Source organism: Cyclopterus lumpus, chromosome 17 (genome assembly GCF_009769545.1).
Source record: "Cyclopterus lumpus isolate fCycLum1 chromosome 17, fCycLum1.pri, whole genome shotgun sequence".
In the NCBI taxonomy this organism is placed as follows: domain Eukaryota; kingdom Metazoa; phylum Chordata; class Actinopteri; order Perciformes; family Cyclopteridae; genus Cyclopterus; species Cyclopterus lumpus.
The window spans coordinates 22,598,270-22,623,269 of record NC_046982.1 but is presented as its reverse complement, the minus strand read 5'-3'; the positions used below and the strand labels follow the sequence as shown (position 1 = coordinate 22,623,269).

The 25,000-nt window shown below is 42.5% G+C and overlaps 2 protein-coding genes across 17 annotated transcripts in view; one reads left to right on the top strand and one right to left on the bottom strand.

The window, feature by feature from the left end:
- The window catches only part of rasal2 (RAS protein activator like 2), a 74,228-nt gene extending 69,656 nt beyond the window's left edge, over positions 1-4,572 (top strand). For all 4 annotated transcript variants that reach the window (XM_034555530.1, XM_034555527.1, XM_034555528.1 and 1 more), the window contains one exon: positions 4,009-4,572. In XM_034555530.1, coding sequence (XP_034411421.1) covers positions 4,009-4,176 — 168 coding nt within the window. In that variant the 3' untranslated portion in view covers positions 4,177-4,572. The remainder of the gene's footprint in view (positions 1-4,008) is intronic.
- An 8,020-nt stretch (positions 4,573-12,592) lies between these two features.
- dlg1l (discs, large (Drosophila) homolog 1, like) overlaps positions 12,593-25,000 on the bottom strand; it is a 74,389-nt gene continuing 61,981 nt past the window's right edge. For 8 of the 13 annotated variants that reach the window (XM_034555538.1, XM_034555540.1, XM_034555539.1 and 5 more), the window contains 7 exons: positions 19,311-19,352; positions 18,661-18,711; positions 18,143-18,244; positions 15,359-15,531; positions 14,389-14,498; positions 13,923-14,014; positions 12,593-13,366 (listed from right to left, as the gene is read on the bottom strand). In XM_034555538.1, coding sequence (XP_034411429.1) covers positions 13,260-13,366; positions 13,923-14,014; positions 14,389-14,498; positions 15,359-15,531; positions 18,143-18,244; positions 18,661-18,711; positions 19,311-19,352 — 677 coding nt within the window. In that variant the 3' untranslated portion in view covers positions 12,593-13,259. Of the gene's footprint in view, positions 13,367-13,922; positions 14,015-14,388; positions 14,499-15,358; positions 15,532-18,142; positions 18,245-18,660; positions 18,712-19,310; positions 19,353-24,949; positions 24,984-25,000 lie in introns of all 13 variants that reach the window. The other 5 variants (XM_034555545.1, XM_034555546.1, XM_034555551.1 and 2 more) reach the window with 2 other exon arrangements.

Sequence of the window (25,000 nt, the reverse complement as noted above, 5' to 3'; positions counted from 1 at the left end):
GTCCAGACCACCAGGTCTCGGTGTCTGTAGAGTCCAGACCACCAGGTCTCAGTGTCTGTAGAGTCCAGACCACCAGGTCTCAGTGTCTGTAGAGTCCAGACCACCAGGTCTCAGCATCTGTACAGTCCAGACCACCAGGTCTCAGCGTCTGTAGAGTCCAGACCACCAGGTCTCAGTGTCTGTAGAGTCCAGACCACCAGGTCTCAGCATCTGTAGAGTCCAGACCACCAGGTCTCAGCGTCTGTAGAGTCCAGACCACCAGGTCTCAGCATCTGTAGAGTCCAGACCACCAGGTCTCAGCATCTGTAGAGTCCAGACCACCAGGTCTCAGCGTCTGTAGAGTCCAGACCACCAGGTCTCAGCATCTGTAGAGTCCAGACCACCAGGTCTCGGTGTCTGTAGAGTCCAGACCACCAGGTCTCAGCGTCTGTAGAGTCCAGACCACCAGGTCTCAGCGTCTGTAGAGTCCAGACCACCAGGTCTCAGCGTCTGTAGAGTCCAGACCACCAGGTCTCAGCGTCTGTAGAGTCCAGACCACCAGGTCTCAGCGTCTGTAGAGTCCAGACCACCAGGTCTCGGTGTCTGTAGAGTCCAGACCACCAGGTCTCAGTGTCTTCCTGCTGACAAACAGAGCTTCAATCTCACGTTTACTTTGTCTTGTTTTTTTGGGCTGTTTATATTTTTCTATATTTTCCATATTTTCTAATTTTCACTCCTGACATCAAGTTCCTTTATTATATTTAGTTAACGATGTAATACAGGTTTTATGGTCAGTTTAAATAACAGGCCCTCTGTACAGAATTGATACATTTATAGTTTACAATGGCCTAAATGTATTATTAAACTATTATTCACTTTTTATTTAATTTACTTCATTTAATTTAGTCATTTTTAATCCTTCCCTTAATCCAATTAATTCTGAATAATTAAGTGAGATTTATTTCTACTTAAAACAGGAATACTGAATAAGAACCTCTAAAAATATATTTACTCTCCTGCTTTAAATATTGTTTTCCTTGCTCGTTAAGTTAGTTCCATTATTTTACCAAATATACAACGATGTAATAGAGGTCATTATGTTATGGAGATAAAGGTGAAGGTATGTAATAAACTGTATAGTATTTAAAACTTAATTTCAATTCAATTCAGTTTATTTTGTATAGCCCAATATCACAAATCACAACCTCCCCTCAGAGGGCTTTACAATCTGTACACATACGACATCCCTGACCTTTGACCTCACATCGGATCAGGAAAAACTCCCCAAAAATAACCTTTGACAGGGAAAAAAGAGAAGAAACCTTCAGTAGAGCAACAGAGGAGGATCCCTCTCCCCGGATGGACAGATGAATAGATGTCATGTGACCAGATGAACAGAGTTACAGAGTTACATAAACACATTACATGAATATGACAATGTATGAATGGAACTCCAATCCATGAAACAGAAGGAGGTAGAGAGGAGGGGGGGCGGGGCATCAGCAGGGCCAATGGGAGGCCGGCTCACCAGCATCAGACACCTCCAGGTCCAATGGACCCTATGAGACGTGAAGTCACAAAGACTCCGGGGAGGAAGCAGAGTTAATAAGGTGCAATGGAGAGATGTAAATTCATCCATAAGGAGAGAGAGAAGAGGAGAGAGGTGCTCAGTGTATCCTAAAACATCCCCCAGCAGCCTATAAGCCTATAGCAGCATATCAAGGGGCTGGACCAGGGCAAACCTGATTCAGCCCTAACTATAAGGGCTATTAAAGAGGAAAGTCTTAAGTCTATTCTTAAATGAGGTGACTGTGTCTGCCTCCCGGACTGAAAGTGGAAGCTGGTTCCATAAAAGAGGAGCTTGATAACTGAAGGCTCTGGCTCCCATCCTACTTTTAGGACTCTAGGAACCACAAGTAGCCCCGCATTTAGTGAGCAGCTCTCTAGTGGGGTAATATGGTACTACAAGCTCCTTAAGATATGATGGTGCATCACCAATCAAGGCTTTGTAGGTGAGGAGAAGAATTTTAAATGTGATTCTTGATTTTACAGGGAGCCAGTGCAGAGCAGCTAATACAGGAGTCATGTGATCTCTTTTCTTAGTTTTTGTGAGTACACGAGCTGCAGCATTCTGGATCAACTGGAGGGACTTAAGAGACTTATTAGAGCAGCCTGATAATAAGGAGTTGCAGTAATCTAGTCTGGAAGTAACAAACGCGTGAACCAGCTTTTCTGCATCTTTTTGGGACAAGATGTGCCTGATTTTTGAAATGTTACGTAGATGAAAAAATGCAGTTCTTGAGATTTGCTTAACGTGGAGTTAAAGGACAAGTCTGGGTCAAAGATAACTAGAGATTCTTTACAGTGGTTTTGGATGCCAGGGCAATGCCATCTACAGAAACCACATCACCAGATAATTGATCTCTGAGGTGTTCAGGGACAGTAAAATAACTTCAGTTTTGTCTGAGTTTAACATCAGGAAGTTGCAGGTCATCCATGTTTTTATGACTTTAAGACATTCTTGAATTTTAGCGAGCTGGTTGGTCTCCTCTGGTTTGATCCATAGATATAATTGAGTATCATCTGCATAGCAATGAAAGTTTATGCAGTGTTTCCTGATAATGTTGCCCAAAGGAAGCATATATAAGGTAAATAAAATTGGTCCAAGCACAGAACCTTGTGGAACTCCGTGATTAATGTTGGTGGTCATTGAGGCTTCATCGTTTACAAATACAAACTGAGATCGATCTGATAAATAGGATTTAAACCAACTTAGTGCGGTACCTGAAATGCCAATCGACTGATCCAGTCTCTGTAATAGGATGTCATGATCAATGGTGTCGAACGCAGCACTAAGGTCTAATAATACCAGTACAGAGATGAGTCCTTTATCAGCACTAAGGTCTAACAAGACCAGTACAGAGATGAGTCCTTTATCAGCACTAAGGTCTAACAAGACCAGTACAGAGATGAGTCCTTTATCAGCACTAAGGTCTAACAAGACCAGTACAGAGATGAGTCCTTTATCAGCACTAAGGTCTAACAAGACCAGTACAGAGATGAGTCCTTTATCAGCACTAAGGTCTAATAATACCAGTACGGAGATGAGTCCTTTATCAGCACTAAGGTCTAACAAGACCAGTACGGAGATGAGTCCTTTATCAGCACTAAGGTCTAACAAGACCAGTACAGAGATGAGTCCTTTATCAGCACTAAGGTCTAACAAGACCAGTACAGAGATGAGTCCTTTATCAGCACTAAGGTCTAACAAGACCAGTACAGAGATGAGTCCTTTATCAGCACTAAGGTCTAACAAGACCAGTACAGAGATGAGTCCTTTATCAGTACTAAGGTCTAACAAGACCAGTACAGAGATGAGTCCTTTATCAGTACTAAGGTCTAATAAGACCAGTACAGAGATGAGTCCTACTTTCTCAAGGATCTTAGAGAGGAAGGGAAGGTTAGAGATCGGTCTGTAGTTAGCCAACACCTCTGGATTAAGAGTGGTCTTCTTCAGGAGAGGTTTAATTACAGCTACTTTGAAGGAATGTGGTACATGGCCTGTTAGCAAAGACACATTAACAATATCCAGCAGAGAGGTGCCAATTAAAGGCAACACGTCTTTAAGCAGCCTCGTTGGGATGGGGTCTAAGAGACAGGTAGACGGTTTAGAAGTAGAAACCGTTGAGGACAATTGGTCTAGGTTAATGGGAGAAAAGCTATCCAAATATACACCAGGGCATACAGCCGTTTCCAAGGCCACTCCTCTTGATGACAGATCGGTAGTAGTTGAGGGCAAGAGATCATCAATCTTGCCTCTAATAGTTCAAATCTTTTCATTGAAGAAGTTCATGAAGTCATTACTACTGAGGTCTATAGGAATACACGGCTCCACAGAGCTGTGACTCTCTGTCAGCCTAAGAATCTCTTATTAAACTTTAGTCCATATACGTTTAATGACATGCGGCTAACAGGTTGTGTTCCTACGCGTCTCGATAGGTTAATTGATTTAGCTTTCCGTCCAATCAGGAGAAGCGGATCGGCTCGCTGGACGCGGCGAACTCGCGGCTGATGGCGGCGCTGACGCAGGTGAAGGAGCGCTACAGCGCGCCCCACCCACACAACGGCCTGTCGCCCAGCAACCCCACCAAGCTGTCAATCACTGAGAATGGAGAGTTCAAGAACAGCAGCTGCTGATTGGCCGGACGGGACGAGAGGCGGGGCTTAAACTCTGAAATAACGATCAGAGCGAGAGAGTCTATAAATACGAGTGTAAATAGTGTGTGTGTGTGTGTGTGTGTGTGTGTGTGTGTGTGTGTGTGTGTGTGTGGAAGAAACAAACCAAAAACAAAAACGCACTCGAGTTTTCTAACAGATTTGTTTTATTGTTCTTATTTTAAAGATTTTTGTTTGAGGTTTTGTTAAGTTTATATATTTTTATTTTTACCCGACGAGTTCTTTTGGGGTTTTTAATTTATTCCTCCACGTCGTCTCCTTGTTGCTGATCTACTGAACAGACCCCTGTAGGGTCAGGGTCAAAGGTCACTCACCTGTCGGCTGTCCCACCTTGAGAATAAAAGCTGCCAGATGGTTTGAGTGTTCTCTCATTTTGTCCTCCATGGAAACTATTGATTATATAAGTTATGTTCTCCTGGTGTCCACTAGGGGCATCACTACTGTATTATAGAGATACTACATGTTGTTCTCCTGGTGTCCACTAGGGGCATCACTACTGTATTATAGAGATAATACATGTTGTTCTCCTGGTGTCCACTAGGGGCATTAATACTGTATATTAGAGATAATACATGTTGTTCTCCTGGTGTCCACTGGGGGCATTAATACTGTATTATAGAGATAATACGTGTTGTTCTCCTGATGTCCACTAGGGGCATTAATACTGTATATTAGAGATAATACATGTTGTTCTCCTGGTGTCCACTGGGGGCATTAATACTGTATTATAGAGATAATACGTGTTGTTCTCCTGATGTCCACTGGGGGCATTAATACTGTATTATAGAGATAATACATGTTGTTCTCCTGGTGTCCACTGGGGGCATTAATACTGTATTATAGAGATAATACATGTTGTTCTCCTGGTGTCCACTGGTGGCATTAATACTGTATTATAGAGATAATACATGTTGTTCTCCTGGTGTCCACTAGGGGCATTAATACTGTATTATAGAGATAATACATGTTGTTCTCCTGGTGTCCACTGGGGGCATTAATACTGTATTATAGAGATAATACATGTTGTTCTCCTTGTGTCCACTAGGGGCATTAATACTGTATTATAGAGATACTACGTGTTGTTCTCCTGGTGTCCACTAGGGGCATCACTACTGTATTATAGAGATAATACATGTTGTTCTCCTGGTGTCCACTAGGGGCATTAATACTGTATTATAGAGATACTACATGTTGTTCTCCTGGTGTCCACTAGGGGCATCACTACTGTATTATAGAGATACTACGTGTTGTTCTCCTGGTGTCCACTAGGGGCATCACTACTGTATTATAGAGATACTACGTGTTGTTCTCCTGGTGTCCACTAGGGGCATTAATACTGTATATTAGAGATAATACATGTTGTTCTCCTGGTGTCCACTAGGGGCATCACTACTGTATTATAGAGATAATACATGTTGTTCTCCTGGTGTCCACTAGGGGCATTAATACTGTATATTAGAGATAATACATGTTGTTCTCCTGGTGTCCACTAGGGGCATTAATACTGTATTATAGAGATAATACGTGTTGTTCTCCTGGTGTCCACTGGGGGCATTAATACTGTATTATAGAGATAATACGTGTTGTTCTCCTGATGTCCACTGGGGGCATTAATACTGTATTATAGAGATAATACGTGTTGTTCTCCTGATGTCCACTGGGGGCATTAATACTGTATTATAGAGATAATACGTGTTGTTCTCCTGATGTCCACTGGGGCATTAACTCTGTATTATAGAGATAATACGTGTTGTTCTCCTGATGTCCACTGGGGGCATTAATACTGTATTATAGAGATAATACGTGTTGTTCTCCTGGTGTCCACTAGGGCATTAACTCTGTATTATAGAGATAATACGTGTTGTTCTCCTGATGTCCACTGGGGGCATTAATACTGTATTATAGAGATAATACGTGTTGTTCTCCTGGTGTCCACTAGGGGCATTAATACTGTATTATAGAGATAATACGTGTTGTTCTCCTGGTGTCCACTAGGGGCATCACTACTGTATTATAGAGATAATACGTGTTGTTCTCCTGGTGTCCACTAGGGGCATTAATACTGTATTATAGAGATACTACATGTTGTTCTCCTGGTGTCCACTAGGGGCATCACTACTGTATTATAGAGATAATACATGTTGTTCTCCTGGTGTCCACTAGGGGCATTAATACTGTATATTAGAGATAATACATGTTGTTCTCCTGGTGTCCACTGGGGGCATTAATACTGTATTATAGAGATAATACGTGTTGTTCTCCTGGTGTCCACTGGGGGCATTAATACTGTATTATAGAGATAATACGTGTTGTTCTCCTGGTGTCCACTAGGGGCATTAATACTGTATTATAGAGATAATACGTGTTGTTCTCCTGGTGTCCACTAGGGGCATCACTACTGTATTATAGAGATAATACGTGTTGTTCTCCTGGTGTCCACTAGGGGCATTAATACTGTATTATAGAGATACTACGTGTTGTTCTCCTGGTGTCCACTAGGGGCATTAATACTGTATTATAGAGATAATACGTGTTGTTCTCCTGGTGTCCACTAGGGGCATTAATACTGTATTATAGAGATAATACGTGTTGTTCTCCTGGTGTCCACTAGGGGCATTAATACTGTATTATAGAGATAATACGTGTTGTTCTCCTGGTGTCCACTAGGGGCATCAATACTGTATTATAGAGATAATACGTGTTGTTCTCCTGGTGTCCACTAGGGGTATCAATACTGTATATTAGAGATAATACATGTTGTTCTCCTGGTGTCCACTAGGGGCATTAATACTGTATTATAGAGATAATACATGTTGTTCTCCTGGTGTCCACTAGGGGCATTAATACTGTATATTAGAGATAATACATGTTGTTCTCCTGGTGTCCACTAGGGGCATCACTACTGTATTATAGAGATAATACGTGTTGTTCTCCTGATGTCCACTTGGGGCATTAATACTGTATTATAGAGATAATACGTGTTGTTCTCCTGGTGTCCACTAGGGGCATCACTACTGTATTATAGAGATAATACGTGTTGTTCTCCTGGTGTCCACTAGGGGCATTAATACTGTATTATAGAGATACTACATGTTGTTCTCCTGGTGTCCACTAGGGGCATCACTACTGTATTATAGAGATAATACATGTTGTTCTCCTGGTGTCCACTAGGGGCATTAATACTGTATATTAGAGATAATACATGTTGTTCTCCTGGTGTCCACTGGGGGCATTAATACTGTATTATAGAGATAATACGTGTTGTTCTCCTGGTGTCCACTAGGGGCATTAATACTGTATTATAGAGATAATACGTGTTGTTCTCCTGGTGTCCACTAGGGGCATTAATACTGTATTATAGAGATAATACGTGTTGTTCTCCTGGTGTCCACTAGGGGCATCAATACTGTATTATAGAGATAATACGTGTTGTTCTCCTGGTGTCCACTAGGGGCATCAATACTGTATTATAGAGATAATACATGTTGTTCTCCTGGTGTCCACTAGGGGCATCAATACTGTATTATAGAGATAATACGTGTTGTTCTCCTGGTGTCCACTAGGGGCATCAATACTGTATTATAGAGATACTACGTGTTGTTCTCCTGGTGTCCACTAGGGGCATCAATACTGTATTATAGAGATACTACGTGTTGTTCTCCTGGTGTCCACTAGGGGCATCAATACTGTATTATAGAGATACTACGTGTTGTTCTCCTGGTGTCCACTAGGGGCATTAATACTGTATTATAGAGATACTACGTGTTGTTCTCCTGGTGTCCACTAGGGGCATTAATACTGTATTATAGAGATACTACGTGTTGTTCTCCTGGTGTCCACTAGGGGCATTAATACTGTATTATAGAGATACTACGTGTTGTTCTCCTGGTGTCCACTAGGGGCATTAATACTGTATTATAGAGATAATACGTGTTGTTCTCCCGGTGTCCACTAGGGGCATTAATACTGTATTATAGAGATAATACGTGTTGTTCTCCCGGTGTCCACTAGGGGCATCACTACTGTATTATAGAGATAATACGTGTTGTTCTCCCGGTGTCCACTAGGGACATTAATACTGTATTATAGAGATACTACGTGTTGTTCTCCCGGTGTCCACTAGGGGCATTAATACTGTATTATAGAGGTAATACATGTTGTTCTCCCGGTGTCCACTAGGGGCATTAATACTGTATTATAGAGATAATACATGTTGTTCTCCCGGTGTCCACTAGGGGCATTAATACTGTATTATAGAGGTAATACATGTTGTTCTCCCGGTGTCCACTAGGGGCATTAATACTGTATTATAGAGGTAATACATGTTGTTCTCCCGGTGTCCACTAGGGGCATTAATACTGTATTATAGAGATAATACATGTTGTTCTCCCGGTGTCCACTAGGGGCATTAATACTGTATTATAGAGGTAATACATGTTGTTCTCCCGGTGTCCACTAGGGGCATTAATACTGTATTATAGAGATAATACATGTTGTTCTCCTGGTGTCCACTAGGGGCATTAATACTGTATTATAGAGATAATACATGTTGTTCTCCCGGTGTCCACTAGGGGCATTAATACTGTATTATAGAGATAATACATGTTGTTCTCCCGGTGTCCACTAGAGGCATTAATACTGTATTATAGAGATAATACATGTTGTTCTCCCGGTGTCCACTAGGGGCATTAATACTGTATTATAGAGATAATACATGTTCTCCTGGTGTCCACTAGGGGCATTAATACTGTATTATAGAGATAATACATGTTGTTCTCCTGGTGTCCACTAGGGGCATTAATACTGTATTATAGAGATACTACATGTTCTCCCGGTGTCCACTAGGGGCATTAATACTGTATTATAGAGATAATACATGTTGTTCTCCTGGTGTCCACCGGTGTCCACTAGGGGCATTAATACTGTATTATAGAGATAATACATGTTGTTCTCCCGGTGTCCACTAGGGGCATTAATACTGTATTATAGAGATAATACATGTTGTTCTCCTGGTGTCCACTAGGGGCATCACTACTGTATTATAGAGATAATACATGTAGTTCTCCTGATGTCCACTAGGGGCATTAATACTGTATTATAGAGATAATACATGTTGTTCTCCTGGTGTCCACTAGGGGCATTAATACTGTATTATAGAGATAATACATGTTGTTCTCCCGGTGTCCACTAGGGGCATTAATACTGTATTATAGAGATACTACATGTTCTCCTGGTGTCCACTAGGGGCATTAATACTGTATTATAGAGATAATACATGTTGTTCTCCTGGTGTCCACTAGGGGCATTAATACTGTATTATAGAGATACTACATGTTCTCCTGGTGTCCACTAGGGGCATTAATACTGTATTATAGAGATAATACATGTTGTTCTCCTGGTGTCCACTAGGGGCATTAATACTGTATTATAGAGATAATACATGTTGTTCTCCTGGTGTCCACTAGGGGCATTAATACTGTATTATAGAGATAATACATGTTGTTCTCCCGGTGTCCACTAGGGGCATTAATACTGTATTATAGAGATAATACATGTTGTTCTCCCGGTGTCCACTAGGGGCATTAATACTGTATTATAGAGATAATACATGTTCTCCTGGTGTCCACTAGGGGCATTAATACTGTATTATAGAGATAATACATGTTGTTCTCCTGGTGTCCACTAGGGGCATTAATACTGTATTATAGAGATACTACATGTTCTCCCGGTGTCCACTAGGGGCATTAATACTGTATTATAGAGATAATACATGTTGTTCTCCTGGTGTCCACCGGTGTCCACTAGGGGCATTAATACTGTATTATAGAGATAATACATGTTGTTCTCCCGGTGTCCACTAGGGGCATTAATACTGTATTATAGAGATAATACATGTTGTTCTCCTGGTGTCCACTAGGGGCATCACTACTGTATTATAGAGATAATACATGTAGTTCTCCTGATGTCCACTAGGGGCATTAATACTGTATTATAGAGATAATACATGTTGTTCTCCTGGTGTCCACTAGGGGCATTAATACTGTATTATAGAGATAATACATGTTGTTCTCCCGGTGTCCACTAGGGGCATTAATACTGTATTATAGAGATACTACATGTTCTCCTGGTGTCCACTAGGGGCATTAATACTGTATTATAGAGATAATACATGTTGTTCTCCTGGTGTCCACTAGGGGCATTAATACTGTATTATAGAGATAATACATGTTGTTCTCCTGGTGTCCACTAGGGGCATTAATACTGTATTATAGAGATAATACATGTTGTTCTCCTGGTGTCCACTAGGGGCATTAATACTGTATTATAGAGATAATACATGTTGTTCTCCTGGTGTCCACTAGGGGCATTAATACTGTATTATAGAGACCTGTTGTCCTGAGCTGAGGTCTAATTGACCCAACAAACAAACCGTACAGACGTTTCTTTCTGAATCCTCAACACCGCACTGAGGTTAAAACTGTAACTGGATATTACTCCGGCGGTCCAGACCACGCTATCACTTTCAGAATCTGTTACAATCCTACCGTAGTTTACTGTGGTTTATCTAGACCTGCACCATCCTGAGACCTCTATCCGGTTTAACTTGACCTTTTTAACTCTGGTTTACACCCAAACAACCTCCTTTATCTTTTAAAAGATAAAACACTTCACAGCTTCTACCTCACGCGGCGTTTCAGTCCTCCACTAAACACAAGGTCGATGGTTCAATTCCCACCGAACCCCACAACAGTTCCTGAAATAAATGTAGTTTCCCGGAGCCTCGGTGGACTGGTTTCATCTTCATGGACTGGGAGACCGTGTGGGACTGAGTCCAACCTGGAAGCGCTGGTTTAAGACCTGGTCCCAGTCGGTCCTCGTTTCATCAGCTGAATCCTTATTGGACCTGAAACTCCGGAGGAGAAGAAGAAGAAGACGGCACTTCTGGTTTTCTTGTTAAGTTTTTATTATGCTTAAAAAAGAAAAAGAAAAGACAGAAGAGGTGATCAAAGAAATATATATATATATATATATATATATTCATATTCAAATATCTTTATACTTTTCTATTCATATATGATTAACAATGCAGAGAACAGAATCCCCGCAGTCGTAGTGCTTAAAGTTCAATATAGACTTTCATAACAAAATAGGCAGTTTACCGAGAGCTAAATGTCTGTCAAAAGACCCTCGTCCAATAGGAAGCTGCGTGTTTGGGGACACGCCTCCAGAAACCTGGAGGAGCAGCTGGTCTCCACAAACCATCACAAGGTCACATGACCCCATCGTGAGGTCACATCACGGGGTCACATGACCCCATCGTGAGGTCACATGACCCCATCGTGAGGTCACATCACGAGGTCACATGACCCCATCGTGAGGTCACATCACGGGGTCACATGACCCCATCGTGAGGTCACATCACGAGGTCACATGACCCCATCGTGAGGTCACATCACGAGGTCACATGACCCCATCGTGAGGTCACATCACGGGGTCACATGACCCCATCGTGAGGTCACATCACGGGGTCACATGACCCCATCGTGAGGTCACATCACGGGGTCACATGACCCCATCGTGAGGTCACATCACGAGGTCACATGACCCCATCGCGAGGTCACATCACGGGGTCACATGACCCCATCGCGAGGTCACATGACCCCATCGCGAGGTCACATGACCCCATCGCGAGGTCACATGACCCCATCGCGAGGTCACATCACGGGGTCACATGACCCCATCGTGAGGTCACATCACGAGGTCACATGACCCCATCGTGAAGTCACATCACGGGGTCACATGACCCCATCGTGAGGTCACATGACCCCATCGTGAGGTCACATCACGAGGTCACATGACCCCATCGCGAGGTCACATCACGGGGTCACATGACCCCATCGCGAGGTCACATGACCCCATCGCGAGGTCACATGACCCCATCGCGAGGTCACATCGCGAGGTCACATGACCCCATCGCATTGACGGGGTTCCAACCCGTCACAAGAGGGTGCCAAACGCCCCGATGATGATGATGATGATGATGATGATGATGATGAAGACATCAGGTGCAGGTCTTTAAAGACTCATTATTAATTATAAGATGTAGTTTTCCAGTAATTTAACATTTGCTCATAACTTCATCTTTATAACTTTGCACAATTATTTTAAATCATTTAATGAAAAATATGAGTTGAGAATTCTAAAAACTATTGTTTGAGTTTCCTTGTAATTAAAAATGTAGTTTTACAGTTATTTTATTTAAATAAATAATATTTGAGATATGAGATTGATTTATCATTCACACTTTTGTGCATTTATATATTTATATTGATTACCGTATTAAAATAAAACCCTGACTCGTAGTTATGAGACATAATTAGGAGGAAATGTGTGTTTTTAATGATTTCATGTGGTTTAAAAAAGTGATTTCACTATTTTCTTCACTTTCAAGTCCAATAAAAAGCTGAAATATGAAATCATCTCACGAGGCTGCAGACAGAAACGAGTTGAGGAAATGAACGCTGTGACCTTTGACCTCATCAAATGGGGTCAACTAAACGTCTGATGTTCGGCAGAATAAAATCACTTTAAAACCCTCCACAGCGCTCCCTAGCGGCAGCCTGCAGAAACTACAAGGAGGAGAAGATGGAGAAGGAGAATGAATGAAGAGAAGGAGCAGAAGACGCTGCTGATGGGAAATAAACGGCCTCATTAACCGACTTAAGAGGAGCTTTTGTTTCCTTCTGGAGACGAAACCTTCTGGCAGCTTTGAAGGACACGTCTCCTCCTGCTGCTGCTGCTGCTCCTCCTCCTCCTGCTCCTGATCCTCCTCCTCCTCCTCCTCCTGCTCCTGCTCCTCCTCCTCCTCCCTTAAACATTAAGCAGTTGTACCGTGTTGCGTGTGATGTCATCATGGTTCCTGTGTGAGTGACTCTGATGGTCAGGAAACCCAACGATGGAGTCTGATTCAGAACCAAAAAAACTACAAAATAAAAGCAGCTGGCACCACAGAGAGGAGGCGCGGTGGAGCAGAGTTTTGATCCTCATAACTTCTCCTTGGACTGAACCCAGATGAACGGACCCGACTGCTCCTCGATGATCTGCTTCACCTGGTCGTAGATCTCCTCCAGAGTGTCGCCCTGAACCACGGCTGAAACACAGGAACCACAAAGACCTCAACGACATGAAGAACACACCAGACTGGAGAGGGGAAGCCCCGCCCCCTTCCTGTTGACCACCATGAGACATCGTTTCAGAATAAAAGTATCCGGTAGTCAACAAACATTTCATCTCCTTTGAATTGTGACACGAATTTAACTTAAAATATAGTAGTGTTGGTTCTGGTGCCCCCTGTGGACTAAAGTGGTAGTGTTGGTTCTGGTGCCCCCTGTGGACTAAAGTGGTAGTGTTGGTTCTGGTGCCCCCTGTGGACTAAAGTGGTAGTGTTGGTTCTGGTGCCCCCTGTGGACTAAAGTGGTAGTGGTGGTTCTGGTGCCCCCTGTGGACTAAAGTGGTAGTGTTGGTTCTGGTGCCCCCTGTGGACTAAAGTGGTAGTGGTGGTTCTGGTGCCCCCTGTGGACTAAAGTGGTAGTGTTGGTTCTGGTGCCCCCTGTGGACTAAAGTGGTAGTGGTGGTTCTGGTGCCCCCTGTGGACTAAAGTGGTAGTGTTGGTTCTGGTTATGTTTTAAAGGTGCAGGTCTCCTCACCTGTGAAATGCTCGGTGAACTCCTGCTCCAGCTTGGTGGCTCGGTCCAACGTCTTCCTGCCCTGCTCCTCCGTCAGGCGCTTGTTCATCTCCCTGCAGGAGACATGGTCACTTACCACAGACACAGACACAGACACACACACACAGACACAGACACACACACACACACACAGACACAGACACAGACACAGACACACAGACACACACACAGACACACACACACACACACACAGACACAGACACAGACACAGACACACAGACACACACACAGACACAGACACAGACACAGACACACAGACACACACACACACACACACACACACACACACACACACACACACACACACACACACACACACACACACACACACACACACACACACACACACACACACACACACACACACACACACACACACACACACACACACACACACACACACACACACACACACACACACACTCACATGATGTTCTCCACAGATCTGGGTTTGATGAAGACCGCGATGGGGTGAAGCTGAGCCAGCTGGAGTCTCTTGATGGCGTTCCCCGACACGTCCAGGATACAATGTTTACCCTGAAGGAGGAGGCGGAGGAGGAGGAGGAGGAGGAGGAGGAAGAGGAGGAGACACTTCCATCAGCATCCAGTGCTCTTGACACTCAAGGAAGTTTAACCCTCTGAGCTCCTGTCACTTGTTCTCTCTTTGGTTTTCAGAATAAAAGTCCTATATCTCTGTGGACGGTAGTTTTAGAGATTTACAGGACTTTAGTGGTCCTGTATCTAGAAGTAGAACTTTATTGGAGAAGAGCTCAGTTATGTTCAAATGGGCCTCTACTTCCTGTTTCTACTTCCTGTTTGTATTCAATGTTCAAATGAGCCTCTACTTCCTGTTTGTATTCAATGTTCAAATGAGCCTCTACTTCCTGTTTGTATTCAATGTTCAAATGAGCCTCTACTTCCTGTTTGTATTCAATGTTCAAATGAGCCTCTACTTCCTGTTTGTATTCAATGTTCAAATGAGCCTCTACTTCCTGTTTGTATTCAATGTTCAAATGAGCCTCTACTTCCTGTTTGTATTTAATGTTCAAATGAGCCTCTACTTCCTGTTTGTATTTAATGTTCAAATGAGCCTCTACTTCCTGTTTGTATTTAATGTTCAAATGAGCCTCTACTTCCTGTTTGTATTCAATGTTCAAATGAGCCTCTACTTCCTGTTTGTATTTAATGTTCAAATGAGCCTCTACTTCCTGTTTGTATTCAATGTTCAAATGAGCCTCTACTTCCTGTTTGTATTTAATGTTCAAATGAGCCTCTACTTCCTGTTTGTATTAAATGTTCAAATGAGCCTCTACTTCCTGTTTGTATTTATATCTGTTAAATGAGGCTTTTTGTGACGCACGCGATGCGTTCAAGGACCGTGGTTTATTTGGAGGTACCTTCTCGGCCACCTCCCGGACCGACTGCACGCTGGTGCCGTACAGGTGAGCGTTGTACTGGCCGGCCTCGATGAAGCGGTGGTCCTGGATGTCCTTCTCCATCTGCTCCCTGGACACCATGAAGTGGTAGTCTCTGCCGTCCACCTCGTACTCCCTCTTGGGGCGGGTCGTATCTGAGGGGGACAAGTATGTATTTATATATCACAAGTACTTCATCCTGTAGTACTCTCAGGAGTACTTCATCCTGTAGTAAGTACTTCATCCTGTAGTACTCTCAGAAGTACTTCATCCTGTAGTACTCTCAGAAGTACTTCATCCTAGTACTCTCAGAAGTACTTCATCCTGTAGTAAGTACTTCATCCTGTAGTAAGTACTTCATCCTGTAGTACTCTGAGAAGTACTTCATCCTGTAGTAAGTACTTCATCCTGTAGTACTCTGAGAAGTACTTCATCCTAGTACTCTCAGAAGTACTTCATCCTAGTACTCTCAGAAGTACTTCATCCTGTAGTAAGTACTTCATCCTGTAGTACTCTGAGAAGTACTTCATCCTGTAGTAAGTACTTCATCCTGTAGTACTCTGAGAAGTACTTCATCCTAGTACTCTCAGAAGTACTTCATCCTAGTACTCTCAGAAGTACTTCATCCTGTAGTAAGTACTTCATCCTGTAGTACTCTGAGAAGTACTTCATCCTGTAGTAAGTACTTCATCCTGTAGTACTCTGAGAAGTACTTCATCCTAGTACTCTCAGAAGTACTTCATCCTAGTACTCTCAGAAGTACTTCATCCTAGTACTCTCAGAAGTACTTCATCCTGTAGTAAGTACTTCATCCTGTAGTACTCTCAGAAGTACTTCATCCTGTAGTACTCTCAGAAGTACTTCATCCTAGTACTCTCAGAAGTACTTCATCCTAGTACTCTCAGAAGTACTTCATCCTGTAGTAAGTACTTCATCCTGTAGTACTCTCAGAAGTACTTCATCCTGTAGTACTCTCAGAAGTACTTCATCCTAGTACTCTCAGAAGTACTTCATCCTAGTACTCTCAGAAGTACTTCATCCTGTAGTACTCTCAGAAGTACTTCATCCTAGTACTCTCAGAAGTACTTCATCCTAGTACTCTCAGAAGTACTTCATCCTGTAGTACTCTCAGAAGTACTTCATCCTAGTACTCTCAGAAGTACTTCATCCTGTAGTACTCTCAGAAGTACTTCATCCTGTAGTACTCAGAAGTACTTCATCCTAGTACTCTCAGAAGTACTTCATCCTAGTACTCTCAGAAGTACTTCATCCTGTAGTACTCTCAGAAGTACTTCATCCTGTAGTACTCTCAGAAGTACTTCATCCTGTAGTACTCTCAGAAGTACTTCATCCTGTAGTACTCAGAAGTACTTCATCCTAGTACTCTCAGAAGTACTTCATCCTAGTACTCTCAGAAGTACTTCATCCTGTAGTACTCTCAGAAGTACTTCATCCTGTAGTACTCTCAGAAGTACTTCATCCTAGTACTCTCAGAAGTACTTCATCCTAGTACTCTCAGAAGTACTTCATCCTGTAGTACTCTCAGAAGTACTTCATCCTAGTACTCTCAGAAGTACTTCATCCTAGTACTCTCAGAAGTACTTCATCCTGTAGTAAGTACTTCATCCTGTAGTACTCTCAGAAGTACTTCATCCTGTAGTACTCTCAGAAGTACTTCATCCTGTAGTACTCTCAGAAGTACTTCATCCTAGTACTCTCAGAAGTACTTCATCCTAGTACTCTCAGAAGTACTTCATCCTAGTACTCTCAGAAGTACTTCATCCTAGTACTCTCAGAAGTACTTCATCCTGTAGTAAGTACTTCATCCTGTAGTACTCTCAGAAGTACTTCATCCTGTAGTACTCTCAGAAGTACTTCATCCTAGTACTCTCAGAAGTACTTCATCCTAGTACTCTCAGAAGTACTTCATCCTGTAGTACTCTCAGAAGTACTTCATCCTAGTACTCTCAGAAGTACTTCATCCTGTAGTACTCTCAGAAGTACTTCATCCTGTAGTACTCTCAGAAGTACTTCATCCTAGTACTCTCAGAAGTACTTCATCCTAGTACTCTCAGAAGTACTTCATCCTGTAGTACTCTCAGAAGTACTTCATCCTAGTACTTCATCCTAGTACTCTCAGAAGTACTTCATCCTAGTACTCTCAGAAGTACTTCATCCTGTAGTACTCTCAGAAGTACTTCATCCTAGTACTCTCAGAAGTACTTCATCCTAGTACTCTCAGAAGTACTTCATCCTGTAGTACTCTCAGAAGTACTTCATCCTAGTACTCTCAGAAGTACTTCATCCTAGTACTCTCAGAAGTACTTCATCCTGTAGTACTCTCAGAAGTACTTCATCCTAGTACTCTCAGAAGTACTTCATCCTGTAGTACTCTCAGAAGTACTTCATCCTGTAGTACTCTCAGAAGTACTTCATCCTAGTACTCTCAGAAGTACTTCATCCTGTAGTACTCTCAGAAGTACTTCATCCTAGTACTCTCAGAAGTACTTCATCCTAGTACTCTCAGAAGTACTTCATCCTAGTACTCTCAGAAGTACTTCATCCTGTAGTACTCTCAGAAGTACTTCATCCTAGTACTCTCAGAAGTACTTCATCCTAGTACTCTCAGAAGTACTTCATCCTAGTACTCTCAGAAGTACTTCATCCTAGTACTCTCAGAAGTACTTCATCCTGTAGTACTCTCAGAAGTACTTCATCCTAGTACTCTCAGAAGTACTTCATCCTAGTACTCTCAGAAGTACTCACGGGGGACGCAGGACCCGAACTTGTCGGGGAACTCTGAGATGAGGTCGTCGTTGACGCGGTCCTTCATGGGGCCGAGCACGATGACGGGCCGGGTGTAGCTCACTGTGTGGACAGGAAACAGGAAGTGGTCACTATAGTGGTGAATATAATAAAAGCACGAGAAATATTCAATATTATAAAAAAAACATTTGACACTAAAAGGAAATTTAAAAAAATAAAAAATAAACATCTTTGTTTAAGGACTAAATATGAAATATGAAACGTAACAAATTAAAACTGTTTTGGCATTTTCAGATTTAATCGTAAAAGCAAAACTGTAAACGACTAATTAAACATCACAATGTGCTTGAAATGAATAATAAAATATAACTTCATTCCTCTAAAGCTGCTTTTAGTTCTCTGTGTTTTTAAATAGAATATATATATATATAATACATCATTAATTTAAAGATTATATGTATTCAATGCGTGTGGATGTTAAAGTCATTGATATTATTCATGTTCATGGGTTCTCATACCTTCCTGCTGAGAGACGTGATGGTAGGACAGAACCAGGTCCTCCTGCCCACCTGGGACACAAGAGGACGGTTAGAGGAGGAGGAGGAGGAGGAGGAGGAGGAGGAGGAAGTGGTAGTGGAGGAGGAAGAGGAAGTGGTAGTGGAGGAGGAGGGATAGAGGAAGAGGAGGTGGAGGAGGAAGAAGAGGAGACAGTCTTCATCGTTGTGTTTCATGTATTTCTGAAGATTCTAAACTGACGGCGACGGGTTGAAAGTGAAGGTGCGTTCAGGCGCCGTTTACTCCGGTACTGAGTAAAGCTGCAGTGTGTTCGATGTGGCGCCATCTAGTGGTGAGGTCACAGACTGCAGCCAACTGAGCCCTCTGGATTCTCTCTGGAGTCAGTGTTGTTGTGTTGTTGTGTTGTTGTGTTGTTGTGTTGTTGTGTTTGTCCGTTTCAGGTTACCGTAGAAACATGGCGGACCTTTTATGATATTTATAATACTGTGAAATCCCTCTTTGACGTCAACACACGTCCATTCGGAGCAAACACCTGCCAGGTGTGCACGTGAGGTCATGCTGCTCTCGGCCAATCAGCAGCTCGTTAGTGACGGGGTACGGGGGGGGGGGGGGGGAGGTTAGCGGTTAGCGTCGACGGCAGAGTCACACTTACGGTAGCTACTCTCACTATCGCTGGCGTTAGAGGTCACGTGTTCTGCAATCACAACAAAAACACGCCGGGCGTCAGCTGGGGGAACTTCGTTACCCAGAATGCTTTGTGGCTACTCGACACACCGGAGGAACAATCACACAATAAATACACAGAATGAAGCCGCCATCGTGGTGCCTTCAGGGACCAAACCCAGGATAGGATATAACAGGACAATAACATCCTGAATGACCGATATAACAAAAGATTTAAACATTTAAAACGAAAACTTTGCTTTCTTATTAGAATTCATGTTTGTTGTATTTAAATATATGAATGTATTTAAATATGTATTTATATATGAATGTATTTAAATATGTATTTATATATTTAAATATGTATTTATATATATGAATGTATTTAAATATGTATTTAAATATATGAATGTATTACTTCTGTTTGCTCTTCAGTGTTGAGACTCTGCTCGTTGGGTTTGAGTTTCATCAGTAAACCTCTGATGAACCTGATCCTGGTCCTCGGCCCCCCAAACTGGATCTACCTGGATCCAGTTTGGGGGGCCGAGGTCAGACAGGAAGTTGAGGTCAACGATGCGAGAGGAGCGAACGGCTGGAATCGGATCGGGTCTGACTCGTGGGATCTGGATCTTTGATCCGCATTTGTTGGCGTTTAACAACACAAACCGCCCAGAACCACATTCACAGAACCACATTCACAGAACCACAAACATCCAGAACCACATTCACAGAACCACTAACATCCAGAACCACATTCACAGAACCACATTCACAGAACCACAAACATCCAGAACCACATTCACAGAACCACAAACATCCAGAACCACATTCACAGAACCTCTAACATCCTGAACCACATTCACAGAACCACATTCACAGAACCACAAACATCCAGAACCACATTCACAGAACCACTGACATCCTGAACCACATTCACAGAACCACTAACATCCTGAACCACATTCACAGAACCACTAACATCCTGAACCACATTCACAGAACCACATTCACAGAACCACAAACATCCTGAACCACATTCACAGAACCACATTCACAGAACCACAAACATCCTGAACCACATTCACAGAACCACATTCACAGAACCACTAACATCCTGAACCACATTCACAGAACCACTAACATCCTGAACCACATTCACAGAACCACTAACATCCTGAACCACATTCACAGAACCACATTCACAGAACCACAAACATCCTGAACCACATTCACAGAACCACATTCACAGAACCACAAACATCCTGAACCACATTCACAGAACCACTAACATCCTGAACCACATTCACAGAACCACATTCACAGAACCACAAACATCCTGAACCACATTCACAGAACCACAAACATCCTGAACCACATTCACAGAACCACTAACATCCTGAACCACATTCACAGAACCACATTCACAGAACCACAAACATCCTGAACCACATTCACAGAACCACAAACATCCTGAACCACATTCACAGAACCACATTCACAGAACCACAAACATCCTGAACCACATTCACAGAACCACATTCACAGAACCACAAACATCCTGAACCACATTCACAGAACCACTAACATCCTGAACCACATTCACAGAACCACAAACATCCTGAACCACATTCACAGAACCACTAACATCCTGAACCACATTCACAGAACCACTAACATCCTGAACCACATTCACAGAACCACATTCACAGAACCACTAACATCCTGAACCACATTCACAGAACCACAAACATCCTGAACCACATTCACAGAACCACTAACATCCTGAACCACATTCACAGAACCACAAACATCCTGAACCACATTCACAGAACCACAAACATCCTGAACCACATTCACAGAACCACTAACATCCTGAACCACATTCACAGAACCACTAACATCCTGAACCACATTCACAGAACCACTAACATCCTGAACCACATTCACAGAACCACATTCACAGAACCACAAACATCCTGAACCACATTCACAGAACCACATTCACAGAACCACAAACATCCTGAACCACATTCACAGAACCACTAACATCCTGAACCACATTCACAGAACCACTAACATCCTGAACCACATTCACAGAACCACATTCACAGAACCACAAACATCCTGAACCACATTCACAGAACCACAAACATCCTGAACCACATTCACAGAACCACTAACATCCTGAACCACATTCACAGAACCACAAACATCCTGAACCACATTCACAGAACCACTAACATCCTGAACCACATTCACAGAACCACTAACATCCTGAACCACATTCACAGAACCACTAACATCCTGAACCACATTCACAGAACCACATTCACAGAACCACAAACATCCTGAACCACATTCACAGAACCACATTCACAGAACCACAAACATCCTGAACCACATTCACAGAACCACTAACATCCTGAACCACATTCACAGAACCACATTCACAGAACCACAAACATCCTGAACCACATTCACAGAACCACAAACATCCTGAACCACATTCACAGAACCACTAACATCCTGAACCACATTCACAGAACCACATTCACAGAACCACAAACATCCTGAACCACATTCACAGAACCACTAACATCCTGAACCACATTCACAGAACCACTAACATCCTGAACCACATTCACAGAACCACAAACATCCTGAACCACATTCACAGAACCACTAACATCCTGAACCACATTCACAGAACCACTAACATCCTGAACCACATTCACAGAACCACAAACATCCTGAACCACATTCACAGAACCACATTCACAGAACCACTAACATCCTGAACCACATTCACAGAACCACAAACATCCTGAACCACATTCACAGAACCACATTCACAGAACCACTAACATCCTGAACCACATTCACAGAACCACAAACATCCTGAACCACATTCACAGAACCACTAACATCCTGAACCACATTCACAGAACCACAAACATCCTGAACCACATTCACAGAACCACATTCACAGAACCACTAACATCCTGAACCACATTCACAGAACCACAAACATCCTGAACCACATTCACAGAACCACATTCACAGAACCACTAACATCCTGAACCACATTCACAGAACCACAAACATCCTGAACCACATTCACAGAACCACTAACATCCTGAACCACATTCACAGAACCACAAACATCCTGAACCACATTCACAGAACCACAAACATCCTGAACCACATTCACAGAACCACATTCACAGAACCACTAACATCCTGAACCACATTCACAGAACCACTAACATCCTGAACCACATTCACAGAACCACATTCACAGAACCACAAACATCCTGAACCACATTCACAGAACCACATTCACAGAACCACAAACATCCTGAACCACATTCACAGAACCACTAACATCCTGAACCACATTCACAGAACCACAAACATCCTGAACCACATTCACAGAACCACAAACATCCTGAACCACATTCACAGAACCACTAACATCCTGAACCACATTCACAGAACCACATTCACAGAACCACTAACATCCTGAACCACATTCACAGAACCACAAACATCCTGAACCACATTCACAGAACCACAAACATCCTGAACCACATTCACAGAACCACATTCACAGAACCACAAACATCCTGAACCACATTCACAGAACCACTAACATCCTGAACCACATTCACAGAACCACAAACATCCTGAACCACATTCACAGAACCACATTCACAGAACCACAAACATCCTGAACCACATTCACAGAACCACTAACATCCTGAACCACATTCACAGAACCACAAACATCCTGAACCACATTCACAGAACCACTAACATCCTGAACCACATTCACAGAACCACTAACATCCTGAACCACATTCACAGAACCACAAACATCCTGAACCACATTCACAGAACCACATTCACAGAACCACTAACATCCTGAACCACATTCACAGAACCACTAACATCCTGAACCACATTCACAGAACCACATTCACAGAACCACAAACATCCTGAACCACATTCACAGAACCACTAACATCCTGAACCACATTCACAGAACCACAAACATCCTGAACCACATTCACAGAACCACAAACATCCTGAACCACATTCACAGAACCACTAACATCCTGAACCACATTCACAGAACCACAAACATCCTGAACCACATTCACAGAACCACAAACATCCTGAACCACATTCACAGAACCACATTCACAGAACCACTAACATCCTGAAACACATTCACAGAACCACAAACATCCTGAACCACATTCACAGAACCACAAACATCCTGAACCACATTCACAGAACCACAAACATCCAGAACCACATTCACAGAACCACATTCACAGAACCACTAACATCCTGAACCACATTCACAGAACCACAAACATCCTGAACCACATTCACAGAACCACAAACATCCTGAACCACATTCACAGAACCACATTCACAGAACCACTAACATCCTGAACCACATTCACAGAACCACAAACATCCTGAACCACATTCACAGAACCACTAACATCCTGAACCACATTCACAGAACCACTAACATCCTGAACCACATTCACAGAACCACAAACATCCAGAACCATCGAATGGGTCGACGCTTCGTCTGAAACCCTCAAGAAAGAGATCCAGAGTGAGTTGAGAGAAGAGACGGAGCTCCGGTCCGGAGGATCCTCCACAGTCGATGGTGGTGAGGAGGGGGGGGGGGGATGGGGAGGAGGTGGGGGGGGATGGGGAGGATGTGGGGGGGGAGATGGGGAGGATGGGGAGGATGTGGGGGATGGGGAGGATGGGGAGGATGTGGGGGATGGGGAGGATGTGGGGGGGGAGGAGGTTGGGGGGGGGGGGATGGGGGAGGGGAGGTCTGAGGACACGCCTCCACCAGGAACCATCCCCAGCTTCTCACTTGCTGAGTGTGACGCAACGAGTCGCTGTGTTGACGTCATTTTCATACAAATACAGGAAAGTTTGTGTTTTATTCTTAATTACTGGGATCTACTTTCTTTATTTTCTCTATATTGCTTTAAATTGGCCTTTTTTTGGGGTGTTTTTACTCTATTTGGAAAATTCTCGTACAAATCGTAACGACTATGAACTTCCTGCTGGATCCATTAACAATTAGTCTGAAAAATAGTGAAACCTAGACTATATATATATATAAATATTATATAAAATATTTATATGTATATATATATTATATACAATATTTATATGTATGTATATATATATATATATATAAACATATAAATATATACACATATATATATATATATATATATATATATATACACATATATATATATATATATAAACATATAAATATATACACATAAATTTATACATACACATATATATATATACCCATAAATATATGTATAAATATATATGTATAAATATATATATATATAAAAAATATATATAAATATACACATATACACAAATATATATATATACACACATATATATACACACATATAAATATACATATATATATACATAAATATACATATGAATATAAACATATAAATGTTTGTTGTCGTCTCAAACAGACGTGGTGGAGATCGTCTGGAGAGGAAACCTGGTGGTGGTGTGGGGGGGGGGGGGGGGGAGGGGCGACACACTTACTGTGGCCTTTGGACAGCATGTCGTCACTGTTGTCCTGAAGTCAGCAGAGCC